The sequence below is a fragment of the Sorex fumeus genome, unplaced genomic scaffold (genome assembly GCF_029834395.1).
Source record: "Sorex fumeus unplaced genomic scaffold, SorFum_2.1 ptg000036l, whole genome shotgun sequence".
Classification (NCBI taxonomy): Eukaryota; Metazoa; Chordata; class Mammalia; order Eulipotyphla; family Soricidae; genus Sorex; species Sorex fumeus.
This window is the reverse complement of record NW_026606093.1, coordinates 3,437,715-3,456,727: the sequence shown is the minus strand read 5'-3', so window position 1 is coordinate 3,456,727 and position 19,013 is coordinate 3,437,715. Positions and strand designations below refer to the sequence as shown.

Sequence of the window (19,013 nt, the reverse complement as noted above, 5' to 3'; positions counted from 1 at the left end):
CCGCACGGCAGAGCCTGGCAACTACCAGTGACGTATTCATTATGTCAAACACAGTAACAACAAGTCTCAAAATGGAGACGTTACTGGGCCCGCTCGAGCAAATCGATGAACAACGGGAGGACAGTGACAGTGAAAACACCATGACTTACAAAGTTGTTCATAATACAGTTGTTTGAGGCGTATAATGTGCCAGTGTGATCTTCCCTCCACCAGTGTCCCCAGTTTCCCCCCCACCCACAACCTGTTCCCTTTGGCAGATAACAAATTTACTGCATATCACTCCCTCCAACAAAACTTAAAGAAAATCAGTGAAAGCCAGTTTGTGACTGCCGTATGATTTTAGCCTACGTAAATAAGGAAATTAAAACCATTCAGTGCAATTTAATAAAAGGGTGGAGCTTTTTCACGTAGGGTTGTGCTTTCAAGAAACTAGGCTCGCTTCTTCCCAAATCCACGCCCCCCCCCCAAAAAAAATCCTCCAAATGGAACCCTTCCCACCATGCTCTTGGGGGTCCTTGATTGTGAGTTTCTCTCAGAGCAGAGACTAAGGGAGAAGAAAATATAAGGCATTCTAAACGTCAAATGACAGATTAAAAATAAAATCTGCAAATGTCGCTGAAAAATCTGAAAGTCACGTCAGCCTTAACTCCTGCTCGTTCTCACCTCTCTCCTCCCCGCTCCCTGGAGTTCCTCTAGGGGCAGCTTGTTCTCCAGGAGAAAAGCAAGAAAGAGAGGGGTGGCCATGGCCCCTTCCCCAGCAGGCCCTTCACTTTCAAAGCGAACCCCCAGCACACACGAGGGAAAATGAAGTCCAACGCAATTTAAATAAATAAAAGAAGGGGGGAAAAGTTTTAGAAATCTGTGTTTACTCTGGCACGCGACCGGTCTCCACTGCTTTTGACATATTAGGGAAAATTTTGGCGGGGAACCACTAGAAGCACTTAAAAAGGCATATGTTTCTTTTCAGAATACAAGGGACTTGGAATGTATTGTTTAAACAGCATTTTTATGAATCTTTCATTCATTTTAAAGGTACATATATGTCTGTTTGTTTCGTGTGTGTTTTCAGCAGTGTGGAATTCCTTAACTCTCTTCCTCAGACCATTTGAAATCATTATTTTACTGACTATTTTTGCCAATTGTGTGGCCTTAGCGATCTATATTCCCTTTCCAGAAGATGACTCCAACGCCACCAATTCCAACCTGGTAAGTGCGCCTTCCCAAGTCTTCGCCTTTCTTGCTTGTTGTGCAGGGCTGTGTGGGGTCCCACGACGAGAGCTGAATTGTGGGACACAAGTGAGCTCACGGACGTGTGCAAGAGCACCACCCAGCTCGGGTCCGAGAGCTGCTGTGCTCATTGCTCGGAAGAGCCCATCATTTCAGAGAGCACGTTTGCTGAAAGAATATTCTAATTCAGTGTCAGTAAGGTGTGTGTGTGTGTGTGTGTGTGTGTGTGTGTGTGTGTGTGTGTGGAGTCCCAGATCCTGTGAGTGCCACCTTATGCTGCATAAGAGGCGTGTGCAGTGTGCACAGGTGTGAGCTTTTTTTTTAAAAAAAATTATTATTATTATGTTTTTATTCTTGGCTCATTTTTTGCCTTAATTTGCAGTGTCTTTGTTCTGTCAGTGGGGTTTTGCTCAGGTGAGCTGTCGCTTCGCTGCCTGAGAAACCATTTCTAGGAAGCCTTTTGCAAACTTTGCCCTTGTGGCGAAGAGGTATGATTTAGTTAAAAAGGTTTTCTTTTCTTGGGAAAGGCGGGTTTCCATGTGGATGGTGGGGAGGCCGGTGCTGGCAGTTTGGGGCTAGAATCCGTCCATGGAAAAAGTGGAGAGTGTGTTTACTTTTGGCGGAGGGTGAAGTCATGACAAAGGCTCTGTCTGGGCATGGGAGGAAAAGAGCTCTGGAATGCTGCTGGCAAAATCAGGGTCCTTTGGAAGGCTCGATGACAGGGTGGAGGGAAGCCCTGTCTCTCACTCCCCTGGAAAGATCCTGTTGCCTTTCATGGGATTCCCTGGAGGCCAGTTTCCACCCCAAGCCCCCTCGGAGTCAGCACCTTCCCCTAATTGGACAGTAGAGTGTCTGAGGAGTTTTCAAAGTTTTAAGAAGCAGAAGGATTGCAGGATTCTTCTTTCCATTGTTTCCATTGGAACTCGGGTGGGGTCCTTTTGCCTTTTAACCTTTGCCATTTTGCTTTGGCCCCTTCAGCAACTAAATCCAAAGCATGTTGTAAACGCCCCGAGTTTCTGCACTCAGCCCTGGCCCCGCTTGGGTAAGATGTTTGGGGCGATCATGGCCACGGCGCCTCAAGGTTCAGCCGTGGGCAGGTTCAGAGCTGGCAGCGAGCACTGAGTGATGACACGGCTGGAGCCGGCCGGCAGAGCGCTAGCTGCCGTCCACGTGGCCTCTGAGGCATGACCTTGTCTCTTAACAGGCAAGAAATCTTGACTGTGTCAAAAGCAATACTGGCAAGTGTCTCTCTGGAAAAGCTAGCACTCCCTCCGTTGGTCGTAAGTCTCCTCCCGAATTCTCAGCCGTCGGCCACCACACTCTGCCGAAAACGCTACAGTTCAACTCTGAATCGTATCTTATTCTAGGCCCACGCAAGCTTGCAAGCAGGGGGAGGAATTTACTTTTGGGTAGACCCCAGGGGTGACTGCCTCATAGCGCCTCACTCTGCAGAGCCCAGGAGGATGAGCTGGCCCCTTGAGCAGCTATATTAGAAGGAAGCCTCGAGCTGATGAGGGCTGTTAGCCCTGAGGGGTCCAGAGGTGGGGGGATTAGTGGGAGAACCATAAGGAATGTAGTCTTGAGTTGGTGGATGTTGCTGGTACAGAGAATGCTCAAATTTCTCTTTCTTTCTTTCTTTCTTTCTTTCTTTCTTTCTTTCTTTCTTTCTTTCTGTGGTTTGCTTGTTTTGGGGCCACACTCAGAAATGCCCAGGGGGTCACTCCTTGCTCAGCACTTAGGAATCATTCCTGATGATGCTCGAGGGACCATGTGGGACGCTGGTGATCAAACCCCAGTTGACTGCATGGAAGGCAAATGCCCCAACCACTGGATTATCTCTCTAGCCCAGAGTGCTGGAGGTTCAGTGGGGTTTTGTTTGTTTTAAATCATACTGCAGAGTGATGGAAGTTCTCAGAAACCAGATGATGGTGGTGACTGCACCACTGTCTAACTTGACTGAAGATTGATGAGCCCTGTGCTTACAATGGGTGAATTTTCTGGAATGTAAAGGATAACTCAGTGAAGCTGTTTTTTTAAAAAAAGAATCACATCACACAGAAGCCGAGGCCTCCCATGCCAAGCTGCTGTTGCCGGTTGCGTTTCCATATGAAGGGGAGGATGATGGCTAAGGGGACCATCAGGGAGCTTGGTTGGGAATGGCTCCCTAGAAATATGGGTTGTACAGAGTGTGGGGTATGGAGCTGTTGCTTTCAAATTAGTGCTTGGGAGTAATATGGCAATTCCTACTTTTTTCAAGAGTTGTATTGATAGTGCCTTACTACATTAAGCAAGTATGCTTAGGTTTTCATGTCCTAAACACACACACACACACACACACACACACACACGCACACTTTCTTATTTGCTTTGTTACTCAACTTTCTTTGAAGGAAATAGATGGATTGTATATAATTTTTAATTTTATTTCTATGTGAAATGTAATTGACACTTAGAACACTATGTTAGTTTCAGGTATGCAGTGCAGTGATTTGATGTATGTACATATTATGAAATACTCATCACAATCAGTCTAGTTAACGTCTGTCACTGCACGTAGCTACTTTTACTGCCATGGGACTGAGTACCTTTCAGCTTTGCTTTCTTAGTATTCACTCTGCAGTACAGTGTTATTGTGAATTGTAGCCACCAGGCTGACATCCCATTCCAGGACTACGTATTGTGTAACTGGAATTAGATGGTTGAGCTGAGGTTTTTGTTTGAAGAAGATTCTGCATTTGCCATCTCTGCGGGGTTCACGTTTGCCACCTCTGTAGCCCTCAAGCTCTGCGTTCCACCCCCATCACTGGAATGTAGCAGATACGGATCTTAGTTGGCAAACTCAGGAGGGAAAGAAATGCAACTTGCTTTACTTTCCTGTTGCTGAACATACTGGTGGGTTGGAGACTGCACTTGGCCAGGTGCTAGCAACCTCATCCATGCTAATGCAGGGTTGTCGACTCCTTTTCTGGAGATGAGGTAGGTCTTTTTCAGAGCTACTGCCTTTTTGGACCCTGGGGACAGACTACTCTTGATATGGCCAACCTATTCTTTTGAAATAGCCTAGTCCTTCTAGAAGGATTTGTGTTTTTGGTCTGTCCTGGCAGCATGCTCACTGTTCCAGGCACTGTCTCTCCTGCTACTTTGGGTGCTGGGAGATGGTGACATTGAGCAGATTTCAGAATCCCTCAAGGACACTCTCGAGGTCTCACTGATTTGTGTCGCCTAGCTGACATGCCTGTGTTTATCTCCTTGGGCTCTTTGTCTCAGACAGGGTCACGTAATAGTCACCTGTCTGTGTCTTTCAGGTGGTCTTCATTGTCCTGACTTATGCCCTTCCCCCCGGAAGTGGTCTCTTTTTCTGTGCATTCCACTGCGTCATACCTTCTCTGGATCAGTGACAGCCACAGACTGAATGTGGGGAGGGATTTGGTGGCCAACAAGTATTAGGAAACCCCCCAAAATAAACAGGCCAAACTTACATCAGCTACTAGATGGAGACATTATTCTGGGCCACTCTGAGAGTAGCTCCTTGGGCCAACCTCCTCTTCATTTTCTCCAGAGCACGTCGGCACATTGTCACATACCCCTTTTCAAAACATTTTCCCCTCTGCTGGCACACTGGTGAAGTGATGGGTACTGGAACATTGTATGACTGAAACCCAATCAGGAACAACCTTGCAACTGTGTATCTCATGGTGAGCCAATTAAAAATCAACTGTTCAGTACATAACTTTAAAAACCAGGTGATTCATTTAAGAAAAAAGGAACAACTCTTCAGTATATAACTTAAAACAAACAAACAAACATACATTTCCCCCTTCTTGGCTTTGGGGCATGGTAAGCTTCCACCCTCACTTCTAGTTTATCTTTCTTCATTTATAGGAACTATTACCTGGTTCTTTCCTGGGTTCTCTGGTGAGCAAAACTCCTTCCACATTTTTTTTCATTTTTTAAAAAATTGAATCACAGTGAGATACAAATCTGTCTCCGTTCCATGAGAGCTGTAGGGAGAGCTGGTGGCAAGGTGTTCCCGAGCTTGCCTTAAAACAGGACCGGAGCATCTCAGTGGGATCTGGGGTCTGTTTTTATTTTTAATTTTATTTTTAATTTTATTATTGTAGCACTGTCCTGTAGCTTGAGTGGGCCCAGTAACATTGTGAGACATGTTGTTACTGTGTTTGGCATATCGAATACGTCACGGGGAGTTTGCCAGGCTCTGCCATGCGGGCGAGATACTCTCGGTAGCTTGCCGGGCTCTCCGAGAGGGGTGGAGGAATTGCACTGGGGTCAGCCATGTCAGCTGCGTGCAAGGCAAGCGCCCTACCTGGTGCTATCGCTCCAGTCCCTGTGCTGTTGCTCCCTGTGCTATTGCTATTATAATAACATAATAATTTTATTATTATTATTATTACTTTTTGGGTCACACCCGGTGGTGCACAGGGGTTACTCCTGGCCCTGCACTCAGGAATTACTCCTGGCGGTGCTCAGGGGACCATATGGTTGCTGGGAATCGAACCCAGATGGCCGTGTACAAGGCAAATGCCCTCCCCGCTGTGCTATTGCTCCAGCCCTAGATCTGTGTTTTTAACTCTGACATTGCCCTGATGCAAGAACCTCACTCTGTGAGGACAGTTACCACCTGAGAGGGGACCCCCTTCTATTTTCTCCTGGTCACTGTCTCCCCTCAACCCTCTGTGGGGTCCAGACACACAGTGAGATGTGTCAGTTGCTTGACGCTTCCCCATTCTGTGGGTGTTTTGCCCCAATTTCAGATCCCTGGCTGCGAAGAGACCAAATCCACACACTAGATAATGCAAAAGCAAAGGAACTTCGAGCTAGGGTCCAAGTCTCATCCAGCACAGTGAAATCTTGACAAGAACCCTGACTCCAAACCATCCGTGGTTTCTATAGGTTTCAAAGTTTCAAAGTTAAGCAAGCACTATGGCAACAGTGGTCAGGCCACGTGAATAGTAGTTTCCAGTAACAGTTTATAGTTACATTCCCGTTGTGATTGATTAAGCCTGCTTGCTGGGACCAGGAACTTTCCAGGTGGGTTCAGGTTGGCTAGTGACACATTGTCTGATTTATGGGAACCGGAAACTGTCTCAGTTCCAGGAACTGAACCCTAGGCTGCCTGATCTGAGTTTTCTCATCTCTGCCACCTGTCGTGGGGTTCAAGAGAAATCTGTGTGGCCAGGTACACTCACGCTGCCCCCAAATCAGACACATCTCTTCGGCAAACATGCCGGCAAAGTTCCCTCCATGCCTGTTTGTGCTCGTGGCTCCGCTCACAGATTCGCCTGCGTCCAGCTGTTTTCTCACTGCCTTTTCCTGCCTCTCACCTGCTTCATGGAGCCTCCATTTGTTTCCGTGCATTTTCCTTTCTTCTCTTTCCCAGAGATGAAAAGTATTCCTGCACGGATTTCCTTGTAGATCTTTCTTGCATTATTTAAATAAAAGTCTGTTTGTTTTATGCTCCATCTAACAGGCGCTTCTGTGCGCACATCTATCATCTTGGTTATCTGTTCCTCATGCTGGTAAGGCATAATGGAACCTGAACTGGCCCGTGACATGACATTTTTTGCTTTATTATTCACAGCCTTGTTACTGGCAATGCCACACAGTCCATCATGTGTATTATAGCTGCTGTAAGCCTTTTCTCCCAAGACCGCGTCCCAGTACCTCCATTGGCTTCTGTCTGTGGAGCAACTTCTACAGAGAACTCATTGGCCATTTTCTGCAACTCCAGCTCTTTGCAAATCCCGAGGGCCATGAAGAATTGGCATGAGTTGACATATGAAGAGAACATATTTACCATTTGACCTATTGTGAAGAAAGTGCTCTAGCCTTTTGGAGCAAGAGACAGGCTTTGTTGGTGCAGGGATGCAGGGAAGGGACCAGGCGAGGATCATTTGGGGTTGGCATTTTCTTCTTGAGAGGCTGGGGTGAGGGGTGAGAAGAGAGAGCTTAAGAGGAGTGACCTTGTCAGAGGGCTCTGAGCTATGCTAGGGAGGAGGTGGGATGTTAGGTTTTCTGTCGGTTGCTGTGGAATCAGGACAAGGAGGTGCCGGGCTCAGGGGCTGGTTGGAAGGATGGAATGAGTTAAGTTCATGATGCTTGCCACAGACACTTGCTCCTTGTCCTTTAGAGCTTAGACCCAGAAGCCGAAAGCTACACTTCTCCATCTGGCCCGGGGAGTGGGTCTGGATTATCAGGCATTTGGGGTCATCTGTGACCTGGAAGGTGGGAGAGAGAAACAAAAAGCTCTGATGGTGGCAGTTCTGACCTGGCAAGATTGGAATGTGTCACTGTGTGTCTCACTCATAGTCTCAGCCTGGGACAGTGGAAGGGGGAAGCAGGGATATATTCAGAGCCACGAAGAGCACCGAGCCCTGGGGGAGCGGGGACTGTCAGGATACCATCTCCCACCCTCGCAGGTGTTTGGTGTCTGAATCTCTTCCAACCAGAGCTCAAGAAGTGGGGTATACCTGCAGCACTGTAGAGTTGGGGTTCCCCTATTCCCAGGGTTGAAGAGAGCCCCACGGGGTCCACCCTTTAGAGACCACCGCATATTCTGAGACTAGTGCCAGGCCTGCACCCCCATCTGAGTGGACATGTGGATCCACATCCAAGCTTCTCTTCAAGAGTGAGCAGGCAGGAAAGTTTGGGGGTGGCCTCATCTTCCTGCAACAAGCTGTGATTTCTTTCATCCTCAGCTTTGCCTAAGACTGAGGCAAAGTGATCATAAGAAAGCAGGATTTATTATTGTTCTCTCACCTGTGTCGTGCTAATGGACAAGCAGAACACACTTGGCAGGAATTGTAGGGTTATAAAGTACACTAGCAGATAATGGCAGGTAACCGGCCGCAGAGTTACTGCATTAGGCGCTGATGTTCACAGTGCGATGAGAGGCTGCGGGCTTAGAGAAGGAGAGGGGCTAACACAGAGCTCTGGGCAGAACCTCTCTCTGCTGAGTTTCTCATGAACTGCTCTGAAGGGGACCTGGGCCTGGATATGTCTTAGCAACCATGCTGGAGCCAGACTTGCGGGACTCTGTTGGAAGAGGCCTGACTTGTATCTCTTCTCATCCCTTTGATATTCCTCTGGCAAATCGAAGGACTCACAACTTCTGTTCTCAGTTATCTGTGCAATCACTTTCAGTGACACTGCTCTGCTCACAGTTCCCAATCCCCATGCCATTAAGTTCTGTTGCGTACGGTGTGAATATGTATTGAATAACGACGCGGCATTCTACAGATTTGTTTCCTTGATCAAGGAAGTTGATCCCTCTATCCGCAGTGTCTGAGCACAGACCTGGTTCCTGGTAAATATTTATTACTTGTATGACTAGTTGACTGAACCCTGCAGGGTGGTGCCACCATTGTTCTGAGGAGGAAACCATATCTTAGAGAAATGAGGTGACTTGGAGAGAAGTGGGCTGAGGCAGAATTTGAACTCAAGCACCATGAAACCGTTACGTGGGCTCTTTGCTCTCTGGACTGTGGAGGGGTGCTGTGAACCTTGAAGAAGAGGGAGTGGAGGTGCTCCGAGACAAAATACTCAGCAATATCAACTGATATTAATTACAGAGATATTGAAGGTCATCTTCATTTCCTCTCCTTCCTTCCTTCCTTCCTTCCTTCCTTCCTTCCTTCCTTCCTTCCCTCTTTTTCTCCCTCCCTTCCTTCTTATTTTCCTGGTGGTGCTGGGGATGGAGCCCAGGGTCTTTCATATGCAAAGGCAAGTGCTTTGTCTTGGGGAGCACACCTGACAGTGCTCAGCCTTACTTCTCTGATGCTTAGAGAACCATAAGTGGTGCTGGGGATTGAACCCCAGCCAACCACATGCAAGGCAAGTGCCCTTCCTCCAACACTTATTTTAACAATCTTTAAAAAAAACACAACAAACCACCAAATTATATATTTTTGTTGCATAAAAAATTTGGTGAATGCCGAGGTTACTGTAATTCAATGACTGTTGACTTTGGAGACTTTCACATAGTAACAGTGGGTGCTACGTGTGGGTTTGTTCCACTGACACACAGTTATCCCTGTGCATATCTCTGCACTCCTGCGTCTCAGTGGTCCTATGGGGGTGATACCCATTAGACGGGTTATTGCTCCCGTTAGACAGGTGAGAACACTGAAGCTCTGAGAACTAAACTCAACTGCCACATGGCTCAGAGCTGGGAAGCCAAGACTGTGGTGTAGACGCTGGCAGTTCTCCACAGAGGGGTGCACTTTGTCAGTGCCAACAGCTGCCTCCCTGAGTGTGGGTGGAGCGCGGGGGGTGGAGTGCTCAGGGCTGCCTGACCGGGCAGGATGTGCAGATCCGGTCCACTCAGGCTCTCACAGATAGCCAGAGGAAATGGGCACGTCATGGTTGATGTGCTGTAGAAATGCAGTAGTTTCAGCCAAACACTTCAGCCTGGGAGAACACTTGCCTAAGGACCAGCCTTGTTAGAGAAAGGGATAAAAGTGCAGGGGTGGGGCGTGGGGCATGGCCAGCCAACAGAGGGAAGTGGCAGACCACCAGAGTGGCAACTCAGAGCACTGGTGTTTCGGGGTGGGGGGACGGAACTGTTCTTTTTTAAATTTTTATTAGTGAAACACCATGAGGTACAGTTGTAGACTTACAAATTTTTGTGCGTGGGTTTCAGTTATACAATGGTCGAGTCCCCATCCCTCCACCAGTGCCCATTCTCCTGTTCTTAGTCTCCTCAGGAACCTTGGGAGCCTGCGGCAGTTGCTGGATTCGGTGTTTGCTCACTAAATATTTCAGAGGGGAAGGCATCGTCTGCTCTGCCTTTGCTAACAGACGGGGTACCCAGCAGGAGATGCTGCTTTGAAGCCTACCTGAGTATGGGTACACCTTTTGTGCTGTTTTAATTCCTCTATGTTCATTTGAATGGGGGACAGGATTCATACCTACTCTCAAGGGAATACAACCTCCTTCATGCACCAGGTTCTTGTGAATGAAAGTATACATATATATGTATATATGTATATATATATTAAATGGAAGTATATTTGAGGAAAGTCTTCCTGGATCCTTAAAAGAAGCATTTGGAAGGTATTTCATCTTTTTTAAACAGATTGCACAAACATTCAAGATTTCAGTTATTGAACTGTTGCAGTACTGTGGAACCATCAGGAGCATGAAGGAGCTTCCAAATGGCCCCAGAGCCCTGATCTGAGAGGGGCTGTGGACGCAGCTTTCTCCACCTCCCCCATCGGGCTGTCTGCCTCCTCCAGAACCAATCCTTTTAATTTGCTGCTCCCTCTCTCTTGGGCTTGGAAACTAGATAACCAAATCCATTATAGTTATTTGCCAAGGAAGAGTAAATAGATTCTGATTGAGGAGGCTCACTTACAAACAAAGTGCATTAACTTTAATTTATGGATTTGATAACATTGATTTTGGCTTCTCAGAGGCCTTTTCCCCCCACCTGTACTCGTGTTGTTCTTACTGGTTCCGGTATGATTGAAGTTTTAGATTAATAATACCTTTTAACTAAGCATATGGACAAGAGTGCTCTCCGCACTCATATTGCCTTGACTTACCTTGATGGGGCTGCCCTGAGCATGTGGCCATGCCTGTTTTTAGTTCCTGGATGACCCCATGAGAGCTTTGTGATTAGGATAATCATCTCATTTTTAAGATGAGAAAAGGAAGCCGAGAGAAACGCAGTAGCAGAGCTGGGATTCCGAGTCTGGGGGCTGGTTCCTAAGTGTGGGCGCTTCACTGATACTGTAGGTGACCTCTGTAAGGTGTCTTAGAGCCAGGGTTTTGCTTAGAATAGGATTTTTTAGGAGCCAGAGATATGGTACAGTAAGCAAGGCACCACTTATGGTCGGTTCCCTGAGCACTGTCAGGAATGATTCCTAAATACTGTTGGTGTAGCCCCCAAACAAACCAAAGCCAAAGGCCCACAGCAGAAGAATATGATCCTTTCATTGTGGCCTCAACTAGGCTACAGCTAGCAGATATATGCTCTTTACCAGGGACATTGAGAAAGGAACAAGGATTGAAGGTAGGAACCAAAGCTCCTTAATTCCCTTAATTGTGTTCATGAATATCTTGGGGTATCACCTCGAAGGTCCTGGTTGGGGCCTATCAGATGGAAGAAGGATGAAGAGGGGGCTTGTTCTCTGCTGTCCCAAGGTGGAGATTTGGTGTTGAAACCATTATATGTGAAAGACCAAGGGATTCTATGGTGGCTCAACACCTCACCCAGTCAGGCCACCTAAATAGACGAGAACTTCCGGTTGGGATTGGGCACCCAGAACCAGCCTGTATTCCTGCATCAAACTTAAAGCCCAAAGGAGACATCATGGGGTGAAGAGACTTCAAAACATTCAAAAGAGACATTCGAAAGAGACTTCATTGGAAGCAGTTTCTGGGAGCTACTTGGGCCCTGCACTTGAACTGGACATTCTCTTGGGCAGTGAACAGGGACAGGAGAATCAGCTGTGGGTGAGCTGCCTGGCACCCAGCCACAGATGAGAACTGAGAGTCAGGGGCCAAAGTCCCTTCCTGCCATCCATTAAACAGAATTTGCCCGAACTCTGGGGTCTTGGATGGAGGAGTAGACAGATGTGTCCCAGAGCCACATGGAGCATCATGGGTCCCAGGAGAGCTGAGAATTGGAGACTTGGGTCTCAGCTCCAGTTTGACCCCGGAATAGTGGCCTGGCCTTGTCAGTCTCTTTCCCCAGGCTGGAGATTTCTGCGTTGCAAAATAAATATAATAACTCCTACCTTTCAGAGTCACAGCAGAGTTCAGATGAGAGGTTAGATACAAAGGCTGCAAAGCACCATGTAAATGTAGCTGTTATCATAATGACTGTTATTACCATCGTTGGCAACACGAGACAGATATATTCCTTTGCTGATATATTTACTCCTTGTTTCTTTCTTTTTCTTTTTCTGATGGCATATTTCTCTGTGAGCCTTTTCCCTCAGCCTCCTCTCAAGATAACTTGGAGATGTAAAAGAACTAAAAGCCAAGTTCCAAATTTAGTTTCTGACCTTTCCAAGATGGATGGTGGTTGGTGTGGCCATCACGGCTTGCTGCTGAGTATCCCGCGGGGTGGCTGCGGCCCGAGCAAACTCCGTGAGGGAGTGGGAAAACTGAAGTCTGGAATGTGTGTCAGGGCCTCAGAGATACCTGTCCCCTTGCATGAAGCCCCTGCTGGGTCACTTATGCCATGTACTTCACAGCTCTAGTTTTAGCTGTAGGACGACTGAGTGTTGCTACTGAATCATCATCCCGAAGGTGACTTGAGTCCCCACAGGGCTACAACTGGTTCTTAGGGGGGCATATGGCTTGGGTTGGACACGGGTCAAATCTCCGAGGGGTGTGATGGTTTAGAAGGTCTCTGCTGCTGGGTTTTAAGACGGGGTTCTGGCTCCGAGGAGCCAAGTAAAGCAGCCAGCAAAGAGCAAGTTTTGCCCATCACGGTACGAACTTGAAGAAACGCTGGACTCATTTCTTCCAGGGTTGGACCGTTCCCTCTGCTTTGTCCTCCAGATGCCTGACCAGAGAAGGAACCTCTCAGCACTTGGCTTCTGCCCTGATGGGCTTGCTCAAGTTTGGTTTCAAGTCGTTACTTTTGTGGGCATTTGTGATACGGACAGGCAACCCAGAGGCACTGCGTCTCTGCCTGCACTCGGTCTGGCTGAATGAAGCTGCTCCTTGGGGACTCAGGTTCGATGTTGCTCTCTGAGGTCCTCCCCGATCCTGGAAGCAAGTTGGGGTCTGCTTTCCTGCTGACTAGTAGGAGCCTTCACGGCTCTACTCAGACTAGAACTCACTCTTGCCTTCTCTGCCCTCCCCCATGCTGTCTTACCTTTCCCGGTATTGACTGTCTGTGCGTGTTTAAGCTCTCTTCTACATGTGCCGCTCTCCCAGAGCACCCACTTGGAAGAACGGCTGAACTACACTCTCTAAATGACAGACCCTTCCCTGCTTCCAGTTCTGGAGGCCAGAAGTGCAAAGCCTAGACCAGCTGGCCTGGGAGATGCTGCATGTCTCAGTCCATATTCTAGGATGGCTGGCAGCACATGCTCTGCATTCCTTGGCTTCTAGCCACATCTCACCTACCTCTTCCCCGTGACCATCTCCCCTGTGCATCTGTCTCTCGGTTCCTCCTCTCAGAAGCACTCCAGTCATGAGATCAGGGCCCTCCCTCCTCATGCAGCACCCCGCTGAAGTCTCCTTTTTACCCTGTAGCCGAAGAAAGTCACATTCAGAAGGACGAGAGAGAGAGAGAGAGAGAGAGAGAGAGAGAGAGAGAGAGAGAGAGAGAGAGAGAGAGCGAGCTTAATCATTCCATTTGGAAGGACACAGCACTCGCTCGCTCGCTCGCAGTAGTCTTGCACATGCGCATAGCATGAGAGGCCTATGCCCAGGCTGGCATTCTGGTGCTTAGACTGAAGGTGGACGCGGGTACTGGCAGGGCAGTGTCCAGTGTCCAGTTCTGGCCAAGTTGCTTGGCAATCGGGCAAAGGAGGTTCTTTCCCGGCAGTGGACTTGCACATTAGCTTAGTCCTCAGGTCAAGACCCAAGCCTCCTCTTTCTCTCTTGTTTCCTTGACCCATGGGTCTATGAAGAACAAAAAGATAGTCAGAATGGGAGATCCTGGGGCATAAAAGTTCTCCAGATTCTAGCAGGCCCAGTCCAAACACCTCCTTGGCTCCCTCTGACTCTTGTGAGTGGGTGGAGGCCTAGTCCTACTGGGCCCTGGTCATGGGTCACGGTGACCAGGGAAGGCGTAAGCTGGCCCTGCTGCTCATGCCTGACAGTTAGGCCACGTGAAGTGGGTTTGGCAGAGACCCCAGGGATGACTTATTTTTGCCAAGGTTCAGCCCAAATGGGGAGCAGCTCTAGGCAGATGTGGGGTGACTCAGCCGGGGTGTTCCACACCCTTTCAAGTGGTGTGCCTCCCTCACTGCCTGCTTCTGCAACCACTTGTCATTGTTGTGGGTCTGGTGGGAATCCCTGTCCCACAGTTATTCTGGGAAAAGTTCTGGAGGGTGACAACTTAGGGATGTGATTGCCCAGAGAATGCCAAATCCTCTGGGAGAATCCAGTCATTCCCAGAGTCAATTTCTGGGTTGGTAGAAAGGAGTAAAAAAGAAATGTTGGTTGAATGCGTATTGTGTTCCAGGCCATGTACTGGAACCCTAATATGTGCAGAAATGGACTTGCTCTCTGCCCTCAAGGAGCCTGTCTTCTGTGATTGTAGCACATATCAGAGTTTCTCTCCTATAAGCTGTGGTCTCCACAATCCAGCTTTAGATACCTGACAACTTCTCAAAACCTCTACAAATGGAGACGCGTGGCCATGCCATGAGACCCATGAGACCTGGGTGCAAAGTCCTCCACCCTGGGGGTGCTGAAGAGCTTTAGAGCATTGGCCCACTCAGAAGGCAGCCTCGCCCGCATGGTTTGCCTTTGCAGCTTTTTGCTCTTTTCCTTCTTATTGCCATGAGCAGAGTTTGAAAAGGACGATGGAGTCAGCACTGATGGATTGTCTGGACTTCCGAATTGTCTTAAGTTTTGCATCTGCAGTACACTTGCTCTGCTCCCACCGGGCAGGAGCGTGAGGGAAGCCACATTCTCTCGGGTGGCTAATGAATTTTCCTTCATTAGCACCCACAGGCAGAGGTCAGTCCACAGGAACCATGGTCATGCAGTGCACACGAGGAGAACGTGAACCGAAAACCTATCCAGGTCTTCGGGAGTGTCATGTGAGAGAGGCTCTCCACTCCCTTTCAGTATTTATTTATTTATTGGGGACCACTATGAGTAAGGTGTCGGAGAGAGAGAATCCCTGGGTGTGGGGGTATCCCTGGTTGAGCTCTGCCCAACCACCTCTTAACGGTGTTCCTTTGATGAGCATCCCTGTCACTTAGGATTGCTTCCAGGCTCTGGACTCTGCCTTCTCTGCCTCACCTCAGTCCTCTAGCAAATGGAGGAGGTGGAGGTGCTGTTAGCCTTGTGACAGAGAAGCCAATAGGCTAGAAGCGTCGACTTCCTGCCCAGGCAATCACTGCTGACAGTAAGAACACAGAGTTCAAGCAAGCTCTTGGAAATGATCTCTAAAACCCTTCTCCACACGATTGCTCACGAATTCCTTCTGTGAACCCCGATGGAATATGAGCCAGTGATTGCGCCAACGTCAAATTCCAAAGGGAGGAAACCAAGGTTTAAACATTACACAAAAGTTACTTTTTAGGAATTTGTGAAAAGTAAAAGGTAAAAAAGGCCCTCCGGTTGATCGTCGATTTGCTCGAGCGGGCCCAGTAACGTCTCCATTGGAGACTTTGTTGTTACTGTGTCTGGCATATCGAATACTCTCGGTAGCTTGCCGGGCTCTCCGAGAGGGGCGGAGGAATCGAACTCGGGTCGGCCATGTTGGCCGCGTGTAAGGCGAACGCCCTACCCGCTGTGCTATCGCTCCAGCATATATAATGCAACCTAACTCTGGACAACCCCCCCTATGAGATTCCCTCTCAAAAAATATATATATATATTTACACACATACATATATTGTGGGTGTGGGTGTGGGTGCTTGAAAGGACGTTGATGAAAGGACTGCTAGTATAGAATTTTCTGGCTCTTGCAGTGGTGAGTCTAGTTATGTAAAGATGGTGCTTGTCCTAAACGTTTCTCTGACTTGCTCTCTAACCCCACCAACTCTGCCCCAGTACTCAGGGGAGCTGCTGGCCATGTGCTGTCAGTTATATGCTTGCTTTTCTTTAATGTTGCATAAAGGTATTTGGCTATAAATCTCTAATCATTGGAATTTGCAGTGTATGAGGAAAGTAACTAGGGTAAGCTAGTTAAACTACTCTATTACTTGTGTTTAGCAGAACTAAGACTTATGGAGAAGCTAGGACTAATTTCAGGGTTCTGACATGATTCTGATATTAGGATATGATTAGTCTTAGGCTAAAAATAATGACTAAAGTACATTGGGGGGGATAGGAAGAATATGAGCTTGGTTGGTGCTTAGAAAGTTATATAAAATAGTAGAAGTGAAGGACTATCCATAAGAAAATTTCATACAAAAGATATCATTTTGGCATCAGTCGACGGAGTTCTCCAAGTTCAAATCTGGGAACATTTACGGGATGATCTTCATTCATTCATCAAAAAATACGTATGAAGCACCTACTCTGTGTTAGACACAAGGGTAATTAAGACACATGGATAGTTCCTGTTTCAAGGGACATTATTCTAAGAACCAGGTATCTAACATCTAATTAGACAACTAATTATTCAGTTATAATGGTCTCCAAAATGTGTTATTATGTTTGAACACGACTTAGTTTTAAATTGATACTAAAAGTCAAACCAAACCTGAAGGAAGGGTCACTTTATTATAAGGAAGGAAAGCTATGCCCTAACAATTGAGGTTTCTCTTAAATGCTAATGATGAAAAAAATGTTTTGGGGTAGATTGTGGAATTTTCTTTTTAATCTGCCAAGGTAGTTTCTGGATTATAAATTTGAGGCTTATGAATTAAAGGGATGGAAAGTGAGGAGGAAATTTAGACTCTTCTCCCATGGCAACTCATGGGAGAAGTGTCTAAATTAACAAGTTTCTTCAAGTGAGGGCAAACTTGTCATGGATACAAGGAGAAGATTCCAGAGGGAATAAAAACAAACCCCAGGAGGAAAGAACTGAGCAGAATTTTGAGCTCTCTGCTACATTAGAAGCAGGAGGGCAGCTCTATGCTGGCGAGATTGTTCAAGAAGAAACTCAATTAATATGCAAGAAAAGTTTCTGATTTAGAGGATGTTTTGCTGCCAGGAGATGCCGAGGCTCTAAGTGCTGCCTGCTGTCACTTTAGATCCATCAGGCTGATTTGAAATTCTGGGTTGTCAAAGTCATCTCTTTGCCTCCCTGTAACTAGCCACCTCTAGCAAAGCTTGTTTATTTTTGTAAAAAATGTTATTTTGTTATTTTGGGGGACTTTCTACCCACAAGACATTTTTTTCTTGTTTTCAGTGTCAATTTCTTGGATTTGGCCTTTCAGGGCTAACTAATAAAATTCTTTGCTTACTCATCGCTTATTTTAGTGGGTCTTACTTCCAGGAGAGCTGTTTTATCTCAGACCTTCGCAATCCTATAACTGAAAGTCAACTCTTCACAACCTGTGGATTTCTTAGATTGGAAACCGATTCTTGGGTTTATGTATCACAGCAATGAACTCCTCATTGTAGCTCAGTGATTTGCCTGCTTGTTCATTTTGTTCTTTTTCCTGTGTTCATTCAACCACCACTTTTTGGGTTTGTTTTTGTTTTGGGACCACACCTGGCCGTGTTCAAAGATTATTCCTGGCTCTGTGCTCAGGGGTCACTCCTGGCAGTGTTTGGGGGACCATATGTGATGCTGGGGGTCAAAACTGGGTCGATGGCCATATGTGATGGCCCTACCTGTTTGTACGATTTCTCCAGCCTCTCAACTGCAGTTTATTGAGTGCCTTCTACATTCCAGGTCTGGCAGGAGACACTCAGTGATAGAATACATGGGGGTGGAGGTTTTAGATGAATCTTTGTTTCTGTACGTATCAGGTGTGGCCAAGTGTGGGTTTTGGTGGAGAGCCAGTTTTCCTGGCCTTTGTCTTCTCTGCTTGGATTGTCCTGATCCTCCACAGGTCCTGCAGCAGAGAGGGACCTGCTGACCTGAGACCAGAGATGCTAAACTGACTATATACCCTTGGGCTTAACCTTTCTGAGCTTTCTGTTTTCATATACCATTTAGCACAAATTATGGGGACTTAACTCACAGGATTTTTGCAGGAGCACTATCTCATTAGAGCTCTTTGAAAATCCTCTCATTATTCAAATGGAAGTATTGTTATTTTTTTTTATTACTGACTGCCTACGAATTCCATACGGGGGGGGGGGGTGGTGACACAAAGAGAAAAGGCATAACTTTCCTCACTCTGGGTTAGGTGTCCTGGGCAAGGAAAGGCTAGAGGACATTCAGATGAAGAGAATCAAATAAGAGAATCCTGTTTTGAGAAGGGAGAGAGGGCTGGACAATTTCTCTTGACCTTTCTTGTTCTAGTTGTCGACAGGACAGGTTGTTCTTGGGAAATGGCCCCCAAGTTGGCCCCTGTCAATGTTGGAGTCAGAATCACTTGCTAGCTCTCATCATAAATGAAATCACTATTTGTTTGGCAACAGTATATGTCAGGGACATATAGTTTGGTTGGGGAGTTAAGATGCTTGCATAAGTGGATATCAGGGTATAATTTTTTTCTTAACAATTTATTCTCAGCATTTTAATTTAAAACCTTTTTCCATAGATGTAGGTGTTGGAACATTATATGACTGAAACCCAATCATGAACAACTTAAAAAATTTTTTTATTTTATACGTGGTTCACAATATTTGATTACAGTTAATGTTCAAACACCAATTCCACCACCATTATACCTTCCCACCACCAAATTTGGGATGTTTCCATCCCAAGCCCCAATCCCCAATCCCAGAAGTTGTCCCAAAGCACAACTGAAATAATATATTTTGTCTGTTATGGAAAAGCATCTTATGATGTGTTGTGCAGCCGCATTTGTGGCCTCGCTATTCAGGAATACGTTCACTTGTAGGTGAGGCTTGACCTGAGCGTGTGGGGAGCGGCCTTGAGCATGGCGGCGGTTGGGTTCTGGAGGTTTTTAGCTGCTGGGGTTGGGTCCCTTGGGGTGGAGAGGGCTCTCACCTGCCACCTCTGGGGTGCCCCGAGTGAAACAGCCTGGCGCGGAGTC

General features: G+C 47.0%; 1 protein-coding gene across 3 annotated transcripts in view; it reads left to right on the top strand.

The window, feature by feature from the left end:
* CACNA1C (calcium voltage-gated channel subunit alpha1 C) overlaps nucleotides 1–19,013 on the top strand; it is a 784,718-nt gene that overhangs the window by 175,418 nt on the left and 590,287 nt on the right. For all 3 annotated transcript variants that reach the window (XM_056117829.1, XM_056117830.1, XM_056117828.1), the window contains exon 3: nucleotides 1,101–1,206. In XM_056117829.1, the coding sequence (XP_055973804.1) occupies nucleotides 1,101–1,206 (106 nt within the window). The remainder of the gene's footprint in view (nucleotides 1–1,100; nucleotides 1,207–19,013) is intronic.